The sequence below is a fragment of the Panthera pardus genome, unplaced genomic scaffold (assembly GCF_024362965.1).
Source record: "Panthera pardus isolate Hobbes unplaced genomic scaffold, ASM2436296v1 HiC_scaffold_17, whole genome shotgun sequence".
Classification (NCBI taxonomy): Eukaryota; Metazoa; Chordata; class Mammalia; order Carnivora; family Felidae; genus Panthera; species Panthera pardus.
In genome coordinates, this window is record NW_026526732.1 from 59617206 (window position 1) to 59639117 (window position 21912).

Sequence of the window (21912 nt, forward strand, 5' to 3'; positions counted from 1 at the left end):
ACAACCCTATGAATATAGTCAATATCTACTCGTGGAAAAAGTAAGATCATGACTGCTGCTTCTAGAACAGCTATTTTTCTCATTTAAACTGCCATAAACCTAGAGATTACATTACAGCCCAGTCCAGCTTTTCCTACATCTGTGTAGTTCATCACTGAGCCTTTTTCTTCTTTTCTCCAGGTGGTTGGGAAGTGGCCATCCTTGATGATCTAGAAGGATTCAGGAATCCCTGAATTCCCTGAATGCAATGAACATATTGTGCATTCATTTACACATACAAGAGAAAAATGAAAGTCAAAGCTGAAAGTAAAATGGACATAATTTTAATGTTTTTTTTTTTAATTTTGTGCATTGGATTCAAACAGCAAACTGTGTGCACTCAACTGTTATCACAATGTTGTCAAGAGGTCTGTGTCTTTTACCATTTTACACACAATTGTTCATTACAGTATGTTATCAGCCTCGTGGAAACCAGGGGTGTGGCATGGTAAGCAGTGGTGGTAGTGCACCTAGCTTTTATATTATCTAACTTGAAAATATTTCTCTTCTATGATTCCTTTTTTTCTTGATAAAAATAGTTTTCACCAAACGTTGGTGGTGCACACGCACTACCATTCATGCTTGGCATCACACCCCTGACAGGAACACATGTTCTTATTTTGTTGATAAAAAGTATTACAAAAATTTCCATACAAAAACTATTTTCATAGAAATCTTGCATTTCCACAAATAAACCTGAACATTTTTTTGAAAAAAACTGCTCAAGAATTTTGTTCATTTAACATTGTGACTGTATTGATAAATGCAGTCCGCTTCGAAGTTCTCCACACATACTTTTCTATAGATGAACAGTCCCCTTTCTCCTTTCACTGAGATCTGCCCAGGCTCCATCAAGTTCATTTAGAGCGGGAACGAGGGTTTAGATGAACATATCTGAATGTTAGAATGAAAGCTTCAGTCTTCCACATAACCATCAATACTCAGCCCTCTTTTACGACTTAAGACAAAGATTGCAGAACATCATCCTTTTTCATTCAGAATCTCTGAACCAACTGTTGCCCTTTTATTCGGGGGATGGGATTGGGGAAAGGGTATAAGGGGGTAGGGTAAGGATCTGGTAGAGTTGTATGCTAAATCTCCTGCTTTAGTAAATTTAAGAAAAACATTATTGCCTTGGTAATTGACATTTCTATCTCAATCAGTGACACAGACTGTCAAAAGAAAGAAAGAAAGAAAGAAAAACACTGATGAATATCTGCTTTATATTCCACTTGCCATGAAATTCAGATTTGTTTTGCATTACATTTTTTTTTCACATCCTATAAACACATATTGTCTATTCAGATGATATTATACTGAGTAGCTGGGGGCTAGTAACATCATCACCTCTATTACCTGGGTGTCAGAAGACTGTACTGTTTCTTGTATCACTACAGTTTTTGCTGATTCCAAGTATTTTTATTCTTTAATGATTTTTTTTTTTTTTTTACTGGTTACCCTTGGGGCATCGATTTTCCACCTCCTGGCAACAGTTGGACTTCAAAAGGAACCTGTAATTTCCTACTGGACTGCATTTGAAACCAGCCACAAAATGCGCATGTCACATTCACTCAGAAGAAGGGAGGAACCCATGATAAACAGTGTAACCCAGTGTAACTTGGTTGATCCGTGATGCTTGCAAATCAAGTCTGATCATTGCAACTGCTTAGATCACAGAGTCTCTAGTTCATAGACACAGCGGCATGAGGTAACTCATTTTATTTTGCACAGGTTGCATATTTCCACAGGAAACATTCTCGCTAAATTGTTTGGAAAAAAAGACGACAGTTTGTGCTTGGGTGTTTGGCCTCCCAGCTTTATGCCATGGTTTCTTTACCTGGCAACCTTCTGTCGTTAAATGTGTGCATGTTGATAACTTCTTCTGTTTTCACAATAACTGGGGCCTGTGGCTTGTGTTTTAACCGTCGCTGGCACTTCAGGGACATCCTCAGTTCTTCCACCATAGCGCTACAGAAGGACCTCTAGGAACAACACAGAGAATGAAATATTACAAAACAGATACACTGCAACTGCCCAGAAATAATATTAAACTCATTTTCAACAGGCTTGTCAACATAAAAGCCTTGAAGGTTTGAAATATTTCATTAAGAAGATTATAACAGTTGTTGCACTTTTAATAAACAACTCATGATATTTCAAATATTTTTATCAAAGTGGGCTAGTTTAAAGAAAATCTCCACCCGACAGTGAAATTAACTGCCAACAAGGAATGCATATAGTACGTATATGTTGAATAAGATTTTCAGATGTAAAATTTATTAACATCGTGAAATATAAATCTACCTTAAAATTTAAATACAAACACATATACACAAATCAATAACCAGAAATCCATTCTTGATTTTTTAACAAATAGAAGAAATGTACTACTTTTAAATCACAACATGAAATATGAAAATTTTCTTTAAACATGGATTCTACATTGTGCATCTCAAAACAGAACAAAAATAGTACTCACACATTTAGACATAAAAACATGGAAAATAATTTCTGGTATTCATCATATCTTGGTGTGATTATGCCTATAAAGCTATAGATGATGATTACAAACAGATATGATTTAATCATGAAATGACAAACTGTAGCACGTTAAAAATACATGAATATTAATTTTTTTGTCAACATAGGCTTCATGACTGAAAGCTGGCAAATAAGTTATTCCATGAAGAAAAAATGACCCTATAAATATTATTTTAATTCCCATTTCATTGGCAATAGATTTTGTTAGAAATTCTGTATATCTGGGGCTCATTATAACACATTCCTCACAATTCCTATTACAGAGTCATATATGTGAAACAAAATTTTGTTAGTCTCCTTCCCCAGTTAATTCAGATACACATGTATTAGTTACATATGAATCAGATTCATGGACAAGTTCCATATTGTAGTTGGAATTCAGATGGGCTGAGACTTAGGCTCTTTCTGTGCAAGCACTAAAAGTACGAACAACAACCAAAAATGTGGACAAATATGAAAAGTTTATACAATTCCTAACAGTGATATGAAAACAGTGAAATAAACCTAATCAAGTTTGCGTATGAAGACATTTTTTCCTTTAGATATTGCTGCTTTATCGTTTATCAGTTTAGGCTAATTCCAAAATAATACAGGATAAAATATTTCATACCATATATGTGCCTTATGTTTGTAAAAATATTTTGCATGCATAATCTTTTGTGTCATTCAAACTAATACTTTGAACTAAAGTAGGCATCTATGTGACAGAAATCTGATTCAGAGAAAAGGCAAATAAATCACTTTCTGTGGCTCATACCTGAGACTACAGCAATATATCCTGATACCCAATGTTGTGATTTTTGACCCTGCCTTAGTATCTTCTTGTCCATTACTGGCTATATCTTCATTTCTCTTCTATGGGTTCCTGAACAGTTTCCTTATTGGTATTCCCAACTCTAATGTCTAGGCTACCCTTCTCCAAAGGCTCACAAATAACAGAAAAATCTATTTTTAAACCAGTTATTAATAGCATTTCCTTGTCCAACAAACAGATAAAATCCAAATGTCCTGTTTTTTCCCCATCATGACTTCTGTGATTCAGCTTTCCTCCTTCCTCCTCACTTTCCCCTCTCCATTTCTTTTTTCTCTACATATACTCTTCTCTACTTGGACCTTCAGGATTTTTTTCTCCTTCGCTTCTTGCTCTAGTGCCCTGCAGAATTCTTTCACCCTTCATATCAATCCAACTTTATCCCTTATCTCAGGACATGACTCATATTTTCAGTTATTCAGAAATCACTTTCCAAATGACCAGAATCGTTATTTCATTCAATGTGGTTTTGTCCCTCCAGCATTTTGCACTCATTGTCATGTTTTTCTATCTGGCCTCACTGTCTTCTGTGTATCCTTCTCACTAAATTGTAAAGAGCAGAAATCAAATTCTCATGGCAATGAATGAGCACACATGTATTCTTTAAATGTTGACTGAATTTTAACAACAGCTACACATGACCCTAATATTTGAATTCTAATTTTACAGTGCATTTAATTCATTTGCTTAAAAGTTTTTTCAGAAGCTTAGTAAAATGCATGTCTATGAGTTATCTGATTAATCAGGTAAAACTTTGGCATTTGTTTAATAACATTAAATTAGTAAAAATATTAATTTATTAGTACTTGTAATGGGTGATGATTAAATGCTACACATGGATTTCCCATTAACTACAGTTACTGCCATGCATTATTTATAATGTGTTAAATTATACAGTTCAGAAGTTCATGAATTAGATTTCTATTAAAGGATTTATATGACACTGACAGCCAGTAGATGGACACAGTGTTTCTCATTGCTTAATACCTACTATTAGATGTACTTATTAAGAACATGATGATAATGATGATGAAGATGGTGATGATGACAACACTGTAGAAATGGAAAAATCTGACTCCAAAAGGGGGAAGAATACATAGTCTTGAGGTAACTTAGTCTTGGCTCTCTGTTGAAACATTTAACAGAAGAATTGATTAGATAATAAAACAAGGTCAGAACTTGATGCCATTGACACTTTAAAATGTTATAGGATGTGAAAAACGTTGAATTGTTTGAAATAAGCCTTCATTTAAAATGAATAAATTTTGCAATGCTAAATAAAACCCTCTTCTTGGCAAACTCGATTTTTAGACATTTTGAATATATTAGTTCAAATAAACTAATTATTATTTTTTGTCCATACTAAAAGAGTGTCCTAAACAGCTGATTTGCTTTGAGAAAAAAATTTTATAAATATACATACCCATTCAACTATGAAATGACTCAATTTTATTTCTAGTAAGTGAAAGAGTAAAGTATATTTAGTACCCTATACTTAACTTCAGACTACAAATAAAGGCATATAAAACCCTTTTAAGTAATTTTATATAACATTTATATTGTTGAGTAACATAAAATGTAGGTTAAAAAAGTCTGCACCAATCAAAAACCACAATACCATCACCTTTTACAAATGAAAATTATCTTAAATAAATTATATTTACAAATTTAGAAGTTCTGAAAATTATAAGCATGTGACCCCGCCATTACTATTTTGGGCTTTATCTAGTCTACAAAACTATTAGAAAGTGAACATTTTAATCAAGCAGCCTTTAATCAACCAACCAATAGCTTGGTTTTATTTAATGTCAAATTACTACTTTTACTTTTTTTTTCTTGGAATGAGTGGTATTTTACCAGTTCTCTTTATCTATTAGTGTATGTTTACCTGGAAAATAGTTTTATTTTAGGTTATTAATAAAGTCACCGTGAAACCATGGGTTCTCTTCTTGTAGAATATTTTTAATCCTTCACAAAACTATGAAAAATTTAGATCTCAGTAAGAGTTTAGAATCTACATGGAAAATTTAAAGAATTTAATGATATCATAAAACACTGTTCATTTGTGGCACTAAGACAAAAACATATTCTCTACTTTTTTTTAAAGCTTTAGAATACAAATTCCATATTGTAATCTGTGTTAAAATCTAAAGTTGAAACTTCAGAAATGATTGTGAATTATAGTTGTTTCCCTGTGCCGTATGTTGCCAAAAAATTACTAACTTTTAAATAAAGTTCTAATGTCATTCAAGAGACCATCTGTCTTTCCTACTTCATATAATAATTGGAACTTTAAAAATGCCTTTTTATTGAAATATTAAATAAGGTTTTGAAAAACCCAAGTGCATGTAACAGGAGTTTCTTGGATTATAATAAAGAAGAAGAAAAAGGGGGTGGGGAGGAGGAGAGGAGAAAGGAGAGGCAGAATAAAGAATAAAAGAAAAAGAGAGCAATAGAGAGGGGAGGAAGGAAGTAGAGAGGGAGGGAAGACAAATAGGGAGGGTGAGAGGAAGAGAAATAAACTATGTTGCTTTTCAAATCACTTCTTAGGAATGGAAAACCACAAATTGTGTCATTAAATAAGGTAACTTTCTTAGGGTGAAAACAACAACAAAAATGCTTCTCCACATTAATATAACAGACTACAAAAAGAAAAAAGAAAGGCACAAGGATACTAACCATTATTAAAAACCTCTTTTAGTAAGTTTCAAAAGTTTACTAAACAGTGTCTGGATGGTAGGGTGGCACTAACCAAATAGAAGATTCCTGAAAATGAAAATTTAAATCTTTGAGCTGTTAGCATGTATAATTGCATTTAAATTAGTAAAACTCATTATAAAATTCACTATATTTAATGAGGCAACCTGTATTTACACATCTCTAATTCTATAAAGGATGAAGGTCCGGAAACTTTAAAAGTATAAATGTGGCTATACTTACATTGTTTTAAAATAAAGCTGTATTTTTATTTGGAGTACATAATAAGACAACATAAATAGTCCACAGAAAAAATGTTCCACGATTATCATTATTGGTGTATAGAATAATTTATTCTGAATAGCTTAACTTTCGAATTTACAGATATGTTTATATGATCACATGATGTGACAGCACTTGGCAAAACACATAATTTTTTTAATATTAGAAATCTAGTTGTAAATATGTTCCCCACTGGACACTGGCATAAACTCCACTTTTAAGTTAAGACCTTTATATCTATCAATGTCTTTTTTAAAAACAGCAACTGATGAAAAATAACCAATTTGAATTTTTAAACTTTGAAGCTTGTCACTTTCAACTTGAAAATATGTTGTCATTTATCACCCAGAGGAGAAATAATCATAAAATATTATACAGTACGATCAAGTCTGTATTTAGTATTTATTTTTTAAAGCAGAAACTATTTTACATGTCTTGCTGTCTATTCTTTGATAGTATAAATGATACTCTAATATTCATTCAGAATAATTTCCAACCATTTTTGCATACTTGAAATTTCCTACTTGAAATGCCATCTAAAATATTCAAGCTACTTCTATCAGATTTGTAGCTCAATATTCTAATATATACTAGCTTATATCAACTAATCTGCCTTTTTTAATGTTGTATTTAATTTTCAGAGAGTGTGAGTGGGGAAGGGGCACAGAGAGAGAGGGGGACAAAGGATCCCAAGAGGGTTGTTGTGCTGACAGCACAGAGCTCAACATGGGGCTCCAACTCGAGAACCATGAGATCATGACCTGAGCCAAAGTTGGAAGCTCAACCAGCTGAACCACCTAGGTGTTCCTAAGTTGTTTTGTGTTGTGCTTGTCCTTTAAATTGCTTGTAATCTGGGGACACCTGGGTGGCTCAATCGGGTGAGTGTCCAACGTCGGCTCAGGTCATGATCTCACGGTTCCTGAATTTGAGCCCTGAGTTTGAGCCCCACGTTGGGCTCTGCTCTGACAGCTCAGGGCCTGGAGCTGCTTCAGATTCTGTGGCTCCCTCTCTCTCTCTGCCCCTTCCCCACTTGTGCGCCTGTGTGCTCTCTCTCTCTCTCTCAGAAATAATAAATGAATTAACTATAAAATAAAATAAAATAAAATAAAATAAAATAAAATAAAATAAAATAAATTGTTTGTCATCTGGTCATGGATAACCAGTCTGTTCTCAGACACTTTTCTAATTAATTTTTATGCTGTGGGCCATTTGACCATGAAGTCCAAATCACATATAGTGAAGACAAACCCAGTCACTGATCCCTGCATACAATTATCCCATATTAGATAATAGCTAATCAACTAAATAATAACTAAAATGGAATAAAAGTATAAAGAATATAAGATGCAATATTTTATATAGGCATTGCTGTATTAAATGGAGAAAATAATTGTCATTTAATATGACACATTCCTTTTGATTTATACTCTTTTTAATTAACAGTATTTTAAAAATATCAAAGAGCTAATGCTGTACATCAGAAGTATAAATTGACCTAAGGCTATATGAATGTAACAGTGAAGCAATGAGAGATGGAAAGTGACTAGTTAATACACTCATGTCAAAAATATATATAGCAACTTTGATCTTGATATTCAGTTCTAGAGCAGCTATCATTTTGAAAAAAATATGTTATTTAGATAAGCTTTGCAGCTGTCAGACGGGACTTTTTACATGCAGTTTCTGTGGTGATCTTATTGCTTAATCACTTTAATTTTACAGCTAGAGAAACTCAAACTCAAGAAGTCGTTATCTATCTAAGGTTATGCATGTAACTGGCATGAGAACTAAAAGAAGAATGCTGTTCTCTTGATTACCATTCTACGAATGCTTTATTATTTTAGCTTGCTTCATTAACAGTGATTTGAATTTCAGTAGAGCCTTTTACCTGGATGCTGTTCTTAATAAATGTTAATTTTTGAATAATAAGTAATAAATCAGACAAAAAATTATGGGGCAAAAAGAAATACATTTTTTAATGAATAAAATGACAAAGCATCCTATGCTTTAGCCTGGATTATTTTACAATGATAAACTTACCCAAAGATTAAAATATTCTCAGAAACCTTGACTCTTACAGAAACAATTGCTGAATATTTTATATTGCATTTAGCAAATACAGTGACACAGAAAGATGAAGCATCATCATACATTTTTATACTTCCTCTACTTAAGCTAGAAAAATCAATAAATAAAGTCTGAAAAGCTTCAACACCGCCTTGGTCAATATAACTATGAAATGCATTTTTAAGAAAAAGCAATGTTAATCATCACATTCTTGCTAGTTGTCATACTCATACAATTTTCAACAAACATATAACATCTAAATATCTAATGCCTAATTCCAGGAAAGCTCTCTCTTTTTAAGATCCAGAAGTTAAAATGTATCAGCTTTATGAATAATAATAAATATGTTATAGCAACTGCTGCTTATTATATGCCAGACACATGCAAAAACTTCCATGTATATTAACAATCTTAATTTTTAAAACTTTCATCTATGTTATATTCATAACTCATTTATTTGTGTATTTTAAGTGATGTATGGAAAGATTAAATAATTTTATCCAAAGTTGAATAAAGTTGAGAAGTGACCTCAAATCTTTTTTTTTTTTATTCCAAAACTCATGCTTAATTGTCTAGGAAAGTGAAATAACTAGACAGTGCTTATGATCAAAGCCCACAGTCTTTTTATCTATTTTAAACTCCTACTCCACACATTTCATCAATGCAACTTCAGGAAGGAAAACTATTAGGAGAAATAATTAAATATGCTGTCGCCACTTGTGCAATATGTTATAGCTTAAGTCGTGTAAGACGAGGCATCTTTGACTTTGGGAACCACTTGACCCTTGGGACAAAACCTCATCTGCACAATATGGATAATGATCATTGCACACTCCTCAGGGTAACACTGTATTCAAATGAGACATTGCTCTTCAGAAACTCTAAAGTCATTTCTAAAAACAAGGTAGTGAAATTATTATCAGTCAAACTACAATTTTAAAACATCATTTACGGGCATAAACAGGATAAACAGGATGGCTCATCATAAACAAATGACTTAAAAATCCTTTTGCTGATTTGGAACTAGGTTGGCGAATAAAATAAAGATTGGCATCTCATTTTTAAGTATGATTTTATATTTATGTTTAAAAACATTTTTAAAAGCCATCCAGTTAATCTTTATTTAGGTCATTTATAGAAATGAAGAGATGCTCTGCTCTCAGAGAAAAGCAGTAACTTAAAGACAATACATAATGAACTATTTGTCCAAAGTTTTTTTTTTTTTTTGCAACTTTTAACTTTTGAATAGCAACATGTTTTATGGCTAAATTTTATTATACTGAAAATTTACTTAGAACTTTTAACTTCTAAAATTTTAAATGTCATTAAAATTTCATGCATTAAATCAATGAAAGGCACAGCTATTCTGTGTTTTGTTAATAGGCATTACTTGCAAAAGGTAAATATTGAAATCTGTACTGTTGATTTATAAGAGTATTTGCACTCCTATATCTTATTCAATAAATGACTTCTTGTAAAAAGCATTGCTCCTGATGGAACAAAATTCTTCGGCATTCTGAAAGCAACAACCTGTTTTCATTCTTATGGTTCCATGAAATACAGATTCAGTCAGCTTTGAAAGTGTTTCCTAACACATAGTCTTTTATCTAGGATTCCTAGTCTTGCAGCTTTAAACTAAACCACCCTGATTTTCTCTTTATCATTCCCCCAAATTGCATTGTTTTCATTCCTTTGGCTTTCTGTGAGTTACAACTTCCTTTTACATTTGTTATTCAACTCTAGACCAAAGAGCATTGTATGTGCTCTCAAAAACATTTTTAACTTTCAGTGTCTGGAAAAAAACATCATTATTTAGAGGTTATCTGGAGTATGATATACCAGCATTCTATAATACAAAGAACTGCATTGACTAAAATGTACTATATCATGGAAAACAACAATACAAAATAGTTCTTACAATGTACTTCAATCTTAAAGGAAAACTCAAATCAATACAAATTCAATATCTGAGCAATAATTTATATTTTTTATTTCTCAGACATTTTTAAGACATTTTGTTTATACTTAATAAAGAGTATTTTTGTTGCTAAGATTTTTCATGTCAGGAAACTCAAAGATTCATGTTCAAACTATTCAACAAAAACAATCTTTACAGGCAAATACATTTCAATTGCACAAGAAAGAAAATATTTCTGTATATAAATCAGACAAAATATTAAACTATGTAAGTTATATTACTATTCTTGTGGAAATCAAAAGAAGTCAGAATTATGTACATCTTTTAAAAGAGGACATCTTAAAATATTTAAGAAATGAGTACTTTTAAACATAAATGAATTATGTCATAAAATAGTTTAATGAAAATTAAAATTATTACAATCACGTCTAATTCATGCTTACAAAACCAATATACTCTAATACATACTACCGGGCAAAACAAAATTCTGTATATTAAGTAGCTTTTTTCAGTTATACAGTAAGACTTAGAGAGAAACAGGACTTTCAAACATATCCATGTAATCTGAAATGCACGGATAATTGCCTCAGATACACAACAGTTTCTTGGATTCTTACTGAATGAAACTTAAGTAGTAATATTTTTTAAATCAGGGAAAAGGTAAGGCAAGAAGAAATAAATTAGAAAATTCACATGTTGATTAGTTACTTTTTCAGACGTAATAGAAAAAGAAAAACGTTTTCGAGGATCTTTCCAAATGGTCAAGTTATACTTTGGAAAAATCAGAAAAATAAATATTTATTTATTTTAAAAGTTTGAATAAATGAAAAGCAATGTATCTTTGATGCATTAATATCTGCATCAAAATTAAAACCATGAATTATTATGAAAATTGTAATACACCATCTTGTGGTTATCTGAAAGGAATGCAATTTACAGTTTTTGAATTTTTAAAGTCTATATATTTCAGCATTTTCTTCTGTTTTCCAATTTAACCTGCCATCATTTAAAAATGGTACTTTCTTATACTACTCTTAATTATCAAACAACTTGAAAATATAAAGTTATAGTCATCAAGACCTATTTGTTCCACTTATATTTTATAAAACATGTGCTATAAAAGACATCTTATTTTCCACTTTATATAGTAATAATAATACCTATTAATTTTATTATCCTCATTAGAGGTAAGACTTGACATGGGAAGCTATTAGATATTCATAAATTTTTCCATAAAGTTCATTTTCAACTAGAATTGTGTCTATATTGTATCTGGCAGCCTATTTAGATAAAGAGAAGAAATTTCATTTTTTTTAAATACTGGAATACTATAGCCTAAAGAAAGAAGGAAGAAAATGGAGAAAGAGAAGGGAAAAGAATTATGGAATTATGAATAATATATCGTTGCTTACCTTCAATGTGAAAAATATAATTCATCGCATGTTTGGCTCTCAATAACTAATTATTGAGTAAATGAATGATTTCACAAATATTTACCTTATTTTTAAAATGTAATTAAAGGCACAATTATAAGTGTAAATAAACTGTGAACTTCTATATGTCCTCATGCATATTTCATGATAAAATCTAGGAATATTTTATGGCTAGTGTTAATAAATTAAGTAAGGTGCGAAACAAACTGTATAACTAAATAAAATCTTTTTCTCAAGAAAGTTAAAGAAGAATTGAGCCCAAGAACCTAATTTATCACACTAAATAAAATGGGTCACTTTTAATAAACCTACAAGTATTCGTTTTATAAATATAGTTCTTTTGAACTATGTAGAAACATAGTTCTTTTTTATCCTTTTTAAAAATTTTTTTAACGTTTTATTTATTTTTGAGACAGGGAGAGACAGAGCATGAACAGGGGAGGGTCAGAGAGAGGGAGACACAGAATCCGAAACAGGCTCCAGGTTCTGAGCTGTCAGCACAGAGCCCGACACAGGGCTCGAACTCACGGACCGAGAGATCATGACCTGAGCCGAAGTCGGTCGCCCAACCAACTGAGCCACCCAGGCGCCCCAGTTCTTTTTTATTCTTTATGATACACTTTTTAAAACAGTTCACTAGAATGAACTTCATTATTAATTTAAATACAAAGAAATAGGTAAATAAATAGATGATAGATCAATCTACCTTATGCCAACAGGCACTATTTGGGACCTCAAAGATGCAAACCAGACACTAGGTCTTTAACGAAAGGAACTAAAAGTCTAATAGGGAGGCAACCACACAGAAAAAGCTACAAATGCTTAAAATAGTGTGCTAAGGGAGAATGGAGATATGCAGAAGCTTCACAGAAAAAAAAAGATATCTAGACTTAATGATGGATGCGGTTTAAATGGGCAAAACACCTTCCCAGCTTTCTCAAAGGAGGGGGGAACTGTTTTTGGAATTATGACAGTACCTGAAATCACCTAAGTATAAAAAAGTAAAATGTACATGTCATATTTTTTTCATTGAAATAGGAAATGAAAACCTAACACCATCTTGTGGAAATAACTGTGTTATGTACCCAAATCCATTATATCCTATTGATTAAGGAAAGCTTTCTGGGCAAGTTGATACTTAGTCTTCAATGCCTAACCTAAAATGACTGGTGAGAGGTTGCCAGGTAGAAAAATGGTCAAGATTTGTTCAAATGAAATGGAAGAGGATTTGAAAAAGCTGAATTACCTTGGAAAATTGAAAGTAATTTAGTCTGGCCAGAGTAAAGGTACAAATTGGAGAGAAGCAAAAAATAAAACTACAATGGTAGGGACAGATCCCGAAGTGCCTCATGTGCTAAGCTAGTGAGTTTGGATTTCATTTTGGAAGCTATGTGGAGACAGGGTGTGAAAAGCATTGGGGAATATGACTAATAATGCTCATGTAATACCAACATAGATGTTTCTTTCCAACGTAATATTTCATCTATTTCAGTCAAAAAGGGTACATTAGATTCCTTTTCCTTAACTTTTTAGGTCCTACAGGTCCATAGAAATTCAGGAGAGCTGGTTGATATGTGGAAAATCCAACTAAACTAGTTTTTTATAATGATATTGAAGAAGGTTTTTTACAGAATTAAATCCCTAGATTCTTTGCTTTTTGTTTTTGTTTTTTGTTCTGTTTTTTAACAGAATGTTTATACATTAATTGTGCGTTAAAGACATGGCCTAGGCAAATCATATGACTAGGACAAAGAGACAAGAGCAATAGAACACCACATGTTTAAAGAGATTAATTCATTTGTTTCATTTTAATACTGAGATATATCTTTAATACATATAGAAGATTTGAGAGATTGAGGTTCCAATTAGAAAACCCAAATTCCTTCTGTATTTTTGGACTCATTTTAAGCATTATCTAACCAAATAACACATTTATTGGCAAATTATAATAAACATGGAAATTGATGAGTTAATGTATTTTGTCTTTGATCAGTTCTTTGGATTTGACTTTAAAACTCATTTTGACACTACAAAAAGGATCATAACATAAAAAAGTGTACTTAGACTTAGTTGTCAGTCACAACAAATATTTGACTTAGCTAAGTCAGCACATATAGCCATCCTGGATATTGGGGGGGGGATTTTTCAAAATTTGAATTGGTTACTTTCCTCACGGATAAAATGAGACTATCAAAATAGTCATTTATAAAAACATTATTTTGAAGTGTTAAATACTGTAGTTAAGTAAAAATATAGAAATGTTGTATCCAAAATTTTGATTTCAGAAGGATAAGTAATTGCAACATAAATTACCAAAGACACAGGAAAACGTTTTTGCTTTTCAAAAATAGTTTTAAAGGTGTAAGTGCTCAAAGAATATTTGCAGAATACATTTACCTTAATGTATGATATTATTTTTAATTTCATATTTTTACTCTTCATATTTACCAATAAAAATTAATAAACCTTTTGAATATGAACGAGAATATAATATCACCGTGACACAAGGTCTAAAAACTTAAGCCCTAAAAAATGTTTTTTTTATTAAAAACAAAAGAGGGGCCCCTGGGTGGCTCAGTCAGTTAAGCATCTGACTTCTGCTCATGATCTCATGATCTCACAGTCACGAGTTCCAGCCCCATGTTGGGTTCTGTGCTGACTGCTCAGAGCCTCAAGCCTGCTTCGGATTCTGTGTCTCCCTCTCTCTCTGCCCCTCCCTTGCTCACATTCTCTCTCTCTCAAAAATAAATAAACATTAAAAAAATTAAAAACAGAGATGTTTACATACAAAAAGTAAATGAAATGCCAGAAGACTTAAAAATGGTAAAGCAGTATTTCATGTTTAGAGCTATAAATTTACATACAAAACGTGTCATGTACCATCTGAAAGAGATCTTTCTATAAATATTCTTCATATTTATAGAACTGAGGAAATTATAGCACTATAAATATATAATTTGAATGAGATTCACAAGTTTTTCAAGAACGGAACAGAAAGACATTTGTACAAAATATTAAATGTATTAAAATTCCAAGAAAATATGCAATAATCTCAGGTGTGTATATACATTCTTCTAAAGACTCTGGTGCAAAGGAATAAAGGATTAAACGTAACATTAAATGGCAATAAAGGAACCACACTATTTTCACATATTCACTAATTTAGAAAATTAGCTGTTATTTCCACAATGCAAGTTAAGATTTCTTTTTTCCATTAGAAATTTATTGCACTAAAAATCTTCAAACAAAAATTTCATTTACCCTCTAAATTGAAACTGTTCTTCAGGATTGTATTTTAAAGCACTTTTTATCTGCAGAGAAGTACTTCTCTTCATATTACAATTTCTTATTTTTGCTTCCTTCATTAATTAACTATATTCCTCCATTAAACTAACCACAAAGAACTTCAAGCAGCCAAAGTCTCTTCCTTTTCAGGCTTCAGTAAAAGGAGAAATAGCCACTTGTTCTGAAGCTGGCTTCGATTTAAACATATCATGTTTAAATTAAAAAGCACAAAGCTGATCACGATTCTTTCTGTGAACCTTTGTTAGATAATGAATGGCAGAAGACAATTAGCGGTCACCGTTCTAAGAATTACCCTTGGTTGGAAAGATCAAAAATAGTTTGTTTTATTATCACAACAATTGCTTTAAATTGTAAAAAAGTGACATTTACCTTTTCCAATTGAGCGTTTTTTTTGGACTTGTATAAAAACTCTCCCACTGCCACAAAAACGGAGAGCACCAGGCCGGCTGCCAGAACAATGAAGATGCCACCAATATTTTGAACCCCCAGGGCACTGGCCTCTTTGCTCTCTTCCTCTGGACAACCATTGCCCCTCCACCACTTTTCCTTCATCATGTGCAGCTTGCCTTCCTCTTGCAGCTGAAGAATTGCTATGGTGATTTTGTCTCTGTATGGAGAACCTAAGAAGAGAGAAGATAGGTTAGCTATTGCAAGGAAACTGGGGTTTTATAATTAAAGGTTAACATGATCAGAGGAGGGCAGAACTTTTCCAGACACTCCAAAGCAATCCAGTATTTATGTTCAACAGAAAAAAACAACCGGAAAATGACAAAGAACAGACAGTTAAGTAACAAGATAAAGTAGTCCCTTTCTGATTTTGAACGATAGAATAAAATTTGTTTTTAAGGAAAAAAATGTCCCTTTTTAAAAGGCAGACAACTCAGCACTGGAAAATAAGTAAAGCAGAGGTAGAAACCTAAAAAAGACATTATAGAGTGCCAGGATAGTTCGCTAATATTTAGGAATCATTCCACATTGAAACAGAACATTCATAAACCAGTAATCTCTATTTTTAGGAAAGTTGTGGGGAAAATTGTGTTTCGCATGAATAAGTGCAATAATTTAAGGCAATTATGATTAACAAGCTGTATTCAGGGATAGCTAATACTTTGCAAATCATAGGTAATCATTTCTATTTTTTTTATTTTATATGAATAAAAGAAAAAAGCTTGTACAGGACATGGATCATTCAAAAATCATAATGACAATGCATAAGATTTTTGGACAGTTTATGTATTATTTTGTGCTTTGGAGGGAAATGTTCTTTTCAGTGGTGGCAACAGTATAAATGAAATTTAGTATATATGGTAATGGGGGTAGATATTAATCTGCATTAGCATCATATTATAAGTAATAGCTTTTCTAATTGGTTGCCCAGAAGCATAGAATAATATTGAACTACAAGTATCTTTCAACACCCATCTCAAGGGATTGGTGTTCCTTCTTTTTCCCACCCGGAAATAGCCTGTATCTAAAGTTTCATCTTCTTTCCTCAAACACTATACTGCACATTCCATTTTTCTGCATATACTCATTGATAAGTTTTTCTGCTTACATAAGAATACTAATTTTAGTTTGTATTCAATATTGCCTCTGATACCTTTTTTTTTTTTTACTTAAATATACCTACAGGGACCTATACTGAAACTTTATTTTTGCTAAGAGTGATTAAAAACCTCATCAGGAAACTTTTCTGACTCAAAAGGGATACCACTATATATCTTGTTTTTACTTGCTTAATATAACACGACCAGTTCGGCCTCACTCTCTTCGCAAGAATAGTCAGGCTAAAAGCAGAAAAACTAGGGAAATCATAGGCAGTAAATAGCCTGTTGAAAAAGTTGGAGGAGTGATGATCTACCAAATCCAGCTGGTGAGTTGTTTCTTTAACGTAATCCTTAATGTTAGTCAGAAGAAATGTGTAACTATAATGCTTCTATACAACATTTCTCCAGCTTTCCTAAAAAAGGGACATTATCCATTCCTATATTTAGAACTCAAATATTTTATTTTCACTGTACATTTAATTCTTCATGATAATAAAGGAATGTCTGCCTCTTGGCTTCTTTGCTGTGCTCTCTTCCAAATGCCACTCTGATGAAAATATTTAGTTTAAAATCAGTCCCTCAGCCACTTCAGGTCTCAGTGGATGCCCCTTTCTACTTTGATCACTAACTAGACACTCAGCCTAGGTCACTTTTATTCTTCTTCTTCTTATTATTATTATTATCATTTACCTTTCAGGATGAGACTTATTTTCCTATGTAGATTATAAACTATTTGGAATAGATTATATTTATCTATCTATGTATATCTATCTATCATCTATTTCTATCATGTATCATCTCACATAATAGGCTCTCAATAAATATTTCATATTATGGGGAGCATAATATCTGACTGAGGCATTCCTAACATAATGTAAGAGTAAAAACCTAGTGTTTTCAGTCTCTCTGACATGTATTTAAAAACCATAAATTAAGGCCATCTGTTTGGCTATCAAGTTTTCATTAGTTCACTGCATCTAACCTAGCACCAGCTTCAAGGTCACTTTTACGTTGAATTGCCATTCTGATTAACCATGTGTATTCTCAGCAAAATAAATGTTCGATTGAGGGGGAAAAAAATCTCCTTTAAGCAGAACTGCAGTTCATTAAATGTCTTTTAATTAGAAATATAGCATCTGAAGCAAATTTGTGCTGATAGAACTTGTGAAAATGGCCACATATGACTAATATAAAACGTGATTTGGGGGCCCCTGGGTAGCTCAGTCGATTGAGCGTCAAACTTCGGCTCAGGTCATGATTTCATGGTTCGTGGATTAGAGCCATGCATTGGGCTCTGTGCTGACAGCTCAGAGCCTGGAGCCTGCTTCAGATTCTGTGTCTCCCTCTCTCTCTCTGCCCCTCCCCCTCCTTTCTCCCTCAAAAATAAATTTTAAAAAAATTTTAAAAAATTTAAATGTGGTTTCTTTTCTGGAAGCACAATTGTAAGCAAAATTTGGGGTGATAGTGACTTGAAAAGTAGACTTTCAAATATGAAAAAGTCTTGATCTAGCCAAGTAATATTTTTGAGTCAGCTTATTTCTCATCCTGAACAATACTGAAAGAATACCATTTTATTGCCAACTCGCCATACCCATTAAACTGCATTAGAATGTTTATTCTAATATCTTCAAACACAATATTCTCCCCCTACTTTCTCAAAATAAGGCACAGACAAAAGCAACCCACTTTTCAAGAAATGATAGACACGCTTTAATTTCTTGCTTGGCTGTGCTTCCTATTTCTAGCACTTACTGTAAACTTGAAAATTTCTCATTGCTAGCAAATCTCCCCATACTTGTTTCCAACATAAATATAGTAATGTGTAAATAGAATTTGGGTTAAATCAAAGCTACAAAGTTAATATACCTCATTTAGAGGTCTTTAACAAGATAATATAGGGAACATAAGTGATGAAAGTAAATCCTTGCCATGTTTTACTTATCATTCTGTCACTGATTTAGTTTAAGTAATTATTTTTTAAAGAAAAAATTCAATAATAAATCATTACTTCTTTTGGTATATCATTTGATGCTCCTTGGGAAGAATTTCTATATAGATATTAGTTGAAGTCAAGCATGGACTGAAATTTCATCTAGTTGAAAAATCTCAAGGATACATTGAGATCAAAGAACAAAAGTATCTTTCATCCTCCTTGTGACATGAACAGCCAAGTGCTTAGCTCTAATGAAGTGAACAGCTATTAGTTAGATAGATAGAGCTTCAGTTTTGCCCAAACTCCAACCCAGACTCAATCCAAATGCTGGCAAGGCAGGAACCATGAGAACACTGAGTGGCAACGAGAGAAGCCATTTGTACATGGCAAGGCTGCCTCCAAGGAAGATGTGTATTTTTACAAGAGGATTTTAAGATTGATTAGAAAACTACTGAGGAAATTGTAAATATATCTATTATAATGCAAAGTATTGTACTAAAAGTCAATCCTCAAATGCTTAAAAGGACAGATAGCCATAAATGAGTGAAAAAACACTTTAGACAAAAATATCTGAAAAATTGCAACATCCCAGTGGTTAACTTTCACCTCCAGTTTTAGTAAAACTCTACGAGAATTTCAACATAGGGTTGCCAGATATTTTAGTGTGTGTGTGTGTGTGTGTGTGTGTGTGAACACATGAAACATTCTATCTAAAATTCTCTATATTAAAATGTTGGCAAATAAATCTTTTTTTTTTAATTTTTTTTCAACGTTTTTTATTTATTTTTGGGACAGAGAGAGACAGAGCATGAACGGGGGAGGGGCAGAGAGAGAGGGAGACACAGAATCGGAAACAGGCTCCAGGCTCCGAGCCATCAGCCCAGAGCCCGACGCGGGGCTCGAACTCACGGACCGCGAGATCGTGACCTGGCTGAAGTCGGACGCTTAACCGACTGCGCCACCCAGGCGCCCCTAAATCATTTTTTTTTAATCACGCAGGATATGCCAAATTTCTCTTAGTCCTGAATTTGGCCTTTCCATTTTCACTTTGTAATGTCTGATTTTTGGTTCTTTTATATTCTTGCTCAAAATGAAATTTTCTTCAGTTATTTAAACATATAGTCCATACTGACAGAAACTGTTATGTTTTTTTTAAATTTTTTTCTTAACATTTATTCATTTTTGAGAGACAGAGAAAGACACACAGCATGAGCGGGGAAGGGGCAGAGAGAGGGAGACACAGAATCTGAAGCAGGCTCCAGGCTCTGAGCTGTCAGCACAGAGCTCGACTCAGGACTCGAACTCACGAACTGTGAGATCATGACCTGAGCCGAAGTCGGACACTCATCAACTCAGCCACCCAGGTGCCCCATGTTATGTTTTTAAAATGTGTGTGTGACCCGAAAAACAAATAACCCAGTGAAGAAATGGGCAGAAAACATGAATAGACACTTCTCTAAAGAAGACATCCGGATGGCCAACAGGCACATGAAATGATGCTCAACGTCGCTCCTTATCAGAGAAATACAAATCAAAACCACACTCAAATATCACCTCACGCCAGTCAGAGTGGCCAAAATGAACAAATCAGGAGACTATAGATGCTGGAGAGGATGTGGAGAAACGGGAACCCTCCTGCACTGTTTGTGGGAATGCAAATTGGTGTAGCCACTCTGGAAAACAGTGTGGAGGTTCCTCAAAAAATTAAAAATAGACCTACCCTATGACCCAGCAATAGCACTGCTAGGAATTTACCCAAGGGATACAGGAGTACTGATGCATAGGGGCACTTGTACCCCAATGTTTATAGCAGCACTCTCAACAATAGCCAAATTATGGAAAGAACCTAAATGTCCATCAACTGATGAATGGATAAATTGTGGTTTATATATACAATGGAGTACTACATGGCAATGAGAAAGAATGAAATATGGCCCTTTGTAGCAACGTGGATGGAGCTGGAGAATGTGATGCTAAGTGAAATAAGCCATACAGAGAAAGACAGATACCATATGTTTTCACTCTTATGTTGATCCTGAGAAACTTAACAGAAACCCATGGGGGAGGGGAAGGGAAAAAAAAAAAAGAGGTTAGAGTGGGAGAGAGCCAAAGCATAAGAGACTGTTAAAAACTGAAAACAAACTGAGGGTTGATGGGGGGTGGGAGGGAGGGGAGGGTGGGTGATGGGTATTGAGGAGGGCACCTTTTGGGATGAGCACTGGGTGTTGTATGGAAACCAATTTGACAATAAATTTCATATATTGAAAAAAAAAATAAAGTGTGTGTGTGTGTGTGTGTGTGTGTTTACAATTTTCCAAAGGATCCCATTTACCAGATAGAAAAGGTTGTAGCTTATAAAATGAAGGAAGGAAGGAAGGAAGGAAGGAAGGAAGGAAGGAAGGAAGGAAGGAAGAAGGGAGGGAGGAAAGAAAAGAAAGAAGGAAAGAAAGAATGAAGAAAAGAAGCAAAGAAAACATTATTATTACATAGTGATATCCCTTCATGTCAGATGCCTAAGACTTGGGGCTCAAAATGAGCACTGAGGAGGCACAGAGACAGCCTCAAGTGATACATAGTAATAGTACATGCATGGGCATAAATAAAAACTAGAAATTCACCTATTCAGAATTTCCTCAATAAAAGAATTACTGTCTCCAAATGTCCCTAAATGTCAAATTTTGACAATAGAATTTTACATAAAATTATAATTTCAGTAACATCCCTCCCAACAGATAGATTAAAAGTTCCTTAGGAAAATAAACTGATTGTTATAAACAATTAATATGAGTCCCACCAAGTATTTCAGAGCTAACTTCCTGGGCTTAGGAAATTGAGTTGATTCCTTCCTTCCTTCCAGCTCTTCATTCCTTTGCCTTTCCTCCTCTATTTCTCATACTCTTCTCTTTTTGTTCTTCTTGACGCTCTTCTTGTTTCCTTTCCTTCTTTTCCTTCACTTCTCTTCCCTGTTGCCCTTCCTTTCCCTTTCTCATCTTCCTCTCTTCCCTACCCTCCCTCCTTCCCTTCCTTTCTACTATTCTAAATTTCTTACTTACAGGATGAAAGCCACATGTTATTATATGTACTTGGCTCTAAGCCTAAACACAATTTATTGATCTGCCCATTTGTTTGTCATTTTCATATTCTTTACAAACTCACAATTTTAAGTATGTACCAATGTTTTCCTTATCCTATTGCAAAACATCTAGATAGCATAGAAATGATAAAACGAATGAGGTCAGCATTATGTTTAATTCTTGAGCAGGCATATTGATTGATAAATAGCTTCTCTTTAAAGGTTGCACAGCAAGTTGTCTGATACTTGACATGCTTCAGTGAAA

At 33.3% G+C, this 21912-nt stretch overlaps 1 protein-coding gene across 6 annotated transcripts in view; it reads right to left on the bottom strand.

The window, feature by feature from the left end:
• Positions 1-301: 301 nt before the first annotated feature.
• GRIK2 (glutamate ionotropic receptor kainate type subunit 2) overlaps positions 302-21912 on the bottom strand; it is a 654159-nt gene continuing 632548 nt past the window's right edge. For 2 of the 6 annotated variants that reach the window (XM_053904616.1, XM_019442973.2), the window contains exons 16-17: positions 15464-15714; positions 302-2021 (exon numbers count right to left, since the gene is read on the bottom strand). In XM_053904616.1, coding sequence (XP_053760591.1) covers positions 1857-2021; positions 15464-15714 — 416 coding nt within the window. In that variant the 3' untranslated portion in view covers positions 302-1856. Of the gene's footprint in view, positions 2022-4378; positions 4518-6070; positions 6158-15463; positions 15715-21912 lie in introns of those variants that run through there. The other 4 variants (XM_053904617.1, XM_053904618.1, XM_053904620.1 and 1 more) reach the window with 4 other exon arrangements.